This window comes from Gobio gobio (assembly GCF_949357685.1).
Source record: "Gobio gobio genome assembly, chromosome: 17".
Taxonomy (NCBI): Eukaryota; Metazoa; Chordata; class Actinopteri; order Cypriniformes; family Gobionidae; genus Gobio; species Gobio gobio.
In genome coordinates, this window is record NC_137110.1 from 28,907,965 (window position 1) to 28,912,964 (window position 5,000).

The following is a 5,000-nucleotide window of genomic DNA, read 5'->3' on the forward strand; positions in this document are numbered from 1 at the left end:
TTCTGGGACGTCCAGCTGTCAGACGCCGCCTGGACCCAGTCTTAGTTGATCTTCGGGCCACTGCTGTTGGCTGACAGCCAATAATGGGACCTGGTCGTCTAGCAGCTCGCCTTAACGCTGCTGCACATTTTGACACCAACATCCCTTTACCAAAACAGTAAAATGCAGAGATCAGTTGGGTCGGGTTGTGCTGAATCTTTTCAAGCTGCTTTGACATCATAGTCATGGCATCACTGTAGTTGGAGTTCTCAGCTAGTTCACCGAGTAGTCCAAGCATCCTCCTCACAGGAGATTGAGGTAGAGATTCTGATTAACAAGACAACAATAAAACAATTAAATTGCAACAACCAATAAAAGTGAAATAGCTACAAACACTTGACCAGGAAACAAAACTAATCTGCCTCTATTCAATGCTTCTGCTCTTATCATTTGAGAAATGGGATACAATGTGTTTTCTAATAGCTTTATTTTTTATACAGAAATAAATTGTCCCTAATAAACATTTAGACCCTAAGTGTAACCGGATATTTGTCTTACACAAACACATCGCTTTTCTTCAGAAGGCTTTTATTAACCCACTGGAGTCGTTCTGATTACTTTTATGATGGATACATGTGCTTTTTGGAGCTTCATAAACTCAAGCACTTTTCAATGCCATTACAAAGCTGGGAAGAGCCAGGATATTATTTATAACTCTGATTGTGTTTGGCTGAAAGAAGAACGGCAGATACACCTTGGATGACTTGAGGGTAAATTTGAAAATAATTTTTGTGTGAACTATAACTTTAAATCTTCTAAGCTTCATAAACTCACCACCCTCTGAGTTACTCTGCATACGGGGTTGGTTGGAGAATGAGGCCTCTGGAGTAGGTGAGCTGGGAGAACACCGGTCCAGCTGATGCATGTCCACTGTTCATAACATACACATATACAAAATTAATATACATTTTGCCAGATAATTTCTGTTCATTATGCCACCATTACAAACAAGAAAAAAAGAATACAATGAAAAACAAAACAGCACCAACCCTCCATTTATACTGACCATCATCTTGAGCACTGAAATTGTACTGATCATCAGTATTGCAGGTTTCTTGCCCTGGAGGCATGTCTACAAAAAGTTTATATGAATGTCAACCTGCTGACTAGTTTAGAATAAGCTTGTATAATGAATGTTCTATGTTCCACTTGAGTTTTCTTACCTGGTGCTAATGTGCTCGGATTAGGCAAATTTGGCCGTAAAGGGTTCAGGAAGTCAAGAGAAACTGAGGCTGTGAAGAATATGAAATGGACATATATGTTCAAATATCTAAAGAAGGTATTTAAAAACAGTGTCGGAACATGTGTGACAACCGATGCTGCAAAGAAATAATTACCTTTCGTTAATTTCAGCAGCTCAGCCCTCATTTCAGCTGTTGTGGGCAGAAAGTTGATGGAGGTCATGTTGTAATTTCGCACCACTGCTGCCTGGTGTTTGCATGGTGCCCCACTATGGCCAACTGGACATGTGCAGAGCTCCAACTCCATGTCCACTGTATAGGTATGCCCTGATGTGGATGATTTCACCTGAAACTTCTTCTCCTCAACCTAACAATGACACATTAAAAATTAAGATGTGACATTCAGATAGCATAAAGATCTTATAATGAATTGTATAATGATTATTTAAAAATTATACTTTACCTGAGAAATATCAGACGCTTTAATATCACTTTCTGTAGCAAGGAATCTTGACCGCTGGAATGCCTCCCAATGACCAAGTGCGACGTCTGTCACACGTGCCTCATAGTACATCTCTAGTCGGGTGATAAAAATGTTGAATAGTTGAGGGAGGTTGAACACTTTTGTCCTTTGAAGTATTTTGTCTTTCAAAACACGCATTGCAGCCTCCACGTAGTTGTTTGTTTGATTGCCCCGTGTTGGCAAGTCTCTCCTATAACTGAGAGCCCAACTCTCACGTCGACTGTAAAGACCCTGTAGATAGGTCAGGAACTTCTTGTATCTGTAGTGAGTTAAAATAATAATAATTAAAAAAAATAAATCCATCAAAATAAGCCTCTGAAGGGTGAACATACCAAAAGTACTAATAAAATCTTTATGCTACCTCTACCGGTCTACTATTTCCTCTACCTGTTGGTCAAAGGGTTGTCCAGGGCTTGCTGGTAAAGCAATGCAACTGTACTCATCTCCCTGGCATAAAGCATGTCTTTTACTATGCTGAACAGTGTCTGCCTGTCCTTCATCTCAATGTTGTGTTCTTTGTTCCACAACCACCTCCACACAGCTTGCAGAAGATGAAATATGCAGAGCAGCTGTGTGGCTTCAGGAAAGACCTCGGCTATAGCTCCCTTTTCTGCCTTGGAGTCATCTGTAAGAAATACACAAGGGCCTGCCTCACCTCGCCCTCCAAAGGCATCCTTCGTCAATAAGGACTTCAGGAGCTCCAATCCCTCACTAATTGTCCTCTCATCCTCCGACTGGGTTATCACTATTCCAAGAGGAAGTCCACCAGCACAAGTGTGTGTGAGAAGAAGAAACACCCTGCAGTTCTCCCGGTCCATGTTACCAGATGAATCCATAAAACACATTTCTCCACTATTGGAAAGACTGTGTTCGTTTCATCATTGGGGAACAAATGGCTACAAGTGGTGTTCCTGCTGAGGACATTTTAAACCTGGCACAGCTGTCATCACATCCTGAATTGTAGGATTCTACCTGCCTTGCCAAAGCTGCTAGCATTCCCTCTCCACTTTGCTCTCCAAACTCCTGCTTATTCACCTTCTGATACAGTCTGCAAATGGAATTGATTGTTCTGACTACATACGACTGTCAAAGCTACTGATTTAGACCAAGAACATTTGCACATACCTGTAGCAAAACTGAAGGTCTGGGCAAAGGGCACGGTTAGCTGAGGCATAAACATATTTGTTGCCATGCTCAGCCAACAGGTCACTTTTCAGTACTGCCAGAGCTGTTGTAGGGCTGTGCCCAGTCTCAAACAACTGAGTCAGGGTTTCAATTGCCTTGACCCCCACATCCCTGTGCCTTAGTGCCTCCGCAACAAAGATGTTATGGTTGTGTACATTGTACAAACGCACAGAAGCTGGGTAGGTGGGTATATGGGGATCATTGCTCCTGAAAAGTAAAAAAAAAAAAACTTACAAAGTAGCTGACAAAAGCAAAATCATTTATTTTCTCTCATCTTCTCTTTGCTAACCCACCTACTAGATCCTCCCCTTTTGTCTACTGTGTTTACCAGAGTGCAAACCATTTTAGCCTCACAGCAGGTATTTTTTGACAGCCGCCTTTGATTAGCCGTGCTTGATCGGGCACAAACATTGTGCTGGCATCTATAATGAGCCTGTAGATAGATATAGATAGAATATGAATTTTAAATATACAGAACTCTGCAAAAGTCTTAGGCATGTTAGATTTTCATTTTGTTATTTATATCTTTTGCATTAGTGTGCCAATAGGAAATATTAGTCTACATTTCCAAACTTTTCTTTTGTTCTTCACTGTAATAATCAAGTCAAGTCAAGTCAACTTTATTTATGTAGCGCTTTTCACAATGCCGATTGTTTCAAAGCAGCTTCACAGTGTTAAACAGGAAAATAATGAAACATAATTTGATCCGGCTATACAGCCTCTTTGGAGAAAACAGTGATGTCATCAGCCCATTTCAATTATCATGTGGTGTCTTTTTCACAAGTTATTCGCACTTCTAAAAAATGCTTTAAATTGAGAATGTTTTCAAAAATAATGTCATAAACAGTTGTTGGTAACGCTTTACAATCAGGCTTCATTAGTTAACATTAGTTAATGTATTATCTAACAGGAACTAACCACTTATAAGGCATTTGTTAATCTCTGTTCAAGTTCATTTCAACATTTACTAATGCATTATTAAAATCTTGTTGACATTAGTTAATGCACTGTAAAATAACATGAGCTAAACCACGAACAGCTGGATTTTTTGTCAACTAACGTTAACAAAGATTAACTAATGCTGAAGGTGTTGTTCATGGTTAGTTCATGTTAACTAATGCATTAACTAATGTTAACTAATAAGTGTTACCATAAAAATACAGTCATTCATGTTTTGTTCATGTTATTTCATTTTTTTGTTTTGTTTTTTGTCAACAATCTCTCCGTCTAATCCCAGGTGGACTCGGTGATGGTAAGATCCGACCTCAGTGCAGGCCATTCTGTTTCAGATTACCTGTGCATACGAAAATCCATCCATCCTTTCTTACTGGCACACTAAAACAAAATATATACATATTTTAATTACCTTATAAAGCACACGTTGTCCCTTGTTTGCTTTTGTCACTGCCACTCTCCAACTCACTCCTGATGACTCCCTAAGCTTTTTCACCCATTCCTTCACTTCACAAACTTCTGTCAACTCAATTCTGAAAGACGTCTCAAAACTTGTGTGGTCCAGGTGTGATTGGCCTTTTGGAGTGCACAAATGATAGGTGCAGAAATGATAATTGTACCCGGGAGGTAACAATTTCTGTGAATTAAAAAGAAATGTTAGCCACCCTGCTATGTAAAGCTGACAAAGAGTTCCAAATATTTTAACTGAGCTGGCACTAACGTTTCGACACATAACAGTAAACAAAGTTTATTAAAATAATAAATCATATTACAATTATCAGAAAGGTGTTACATCAAATTAATGAAATTAAAATTCGTAACCTTCAGATCTAATGATTGGTCTTCATCACAGCCAGAACAAGCGCCCTCCACTGAGGGAGATCGAAATTCATACGATAAGATAAAATAAGTTAAAATTAATTATACAATAAGCATACTTAAAACCTACAAATACTTCTAATAATTAAATAATACTGAAACGCGAAAAGAAGGACAAATCTCACCGTTTGTTAGCAACGGATCCATCACCGACCTTGCTGATCTAAACTTTTCTCCTCAGGTGACAACGTGACAGAGGCGACCAATGAAATCGAGTCATAGACGTGAGGGGCGTGGTT

The 5,000-nt window shown here is 39.3% G+C and overlaps 1 protein-coding gene across 1 annotated transcript in view; it reads right to left on the reverse strand.

Moving 5' to 3' along the window:
- Nucleotides 1–4,488, reverse strand: part of LOC307140460 (uncharacterized protein) — a 4,919-nt gene extending 431 nt beyond the window's left edge. The window contains exons 1-9 of the mRNA XM_079840017.1: nt 4,295–4,488; nt 3,222–3,361; nt 2,869–3,135; nt 1,684–2,002; nt 1,377–1,587; nt 1,203–1,271; nt 1,046–1,111; nt 814–909; nt 1–306 (exon numbers count right to left, since the gene is read on the reverse strand). The exon at nt 1–306 is cut by the window's left edge and continues 431 nt beyond it. Of these exons, the coding sequence (XP_079696143.1) occupies nt 1–306; nt 814–909; nt 1,046–1,111; nt 1,203–1,271; nt 1,377–1,587; nt 1,684–2,002; nt 2,869–3,135; nt 3,222–3,271 (1,384 nt within the window). The 5' untranslated portion in view covers nt 3,272–3,361; nt 4,295–4,488. The remainder of the gene's footprint in view (nt 307–813; nt 910–1,045; nt 1,112–1,202; nt 1,272–1,376; nt 1,588–1,683; nt 2,003–2,868; nt 3,136–3,221; nt 3,362–4,294) is intronic.
- Between the last annotated feature and the right edge of the window lie 512 nt (nt 4,489–5,000).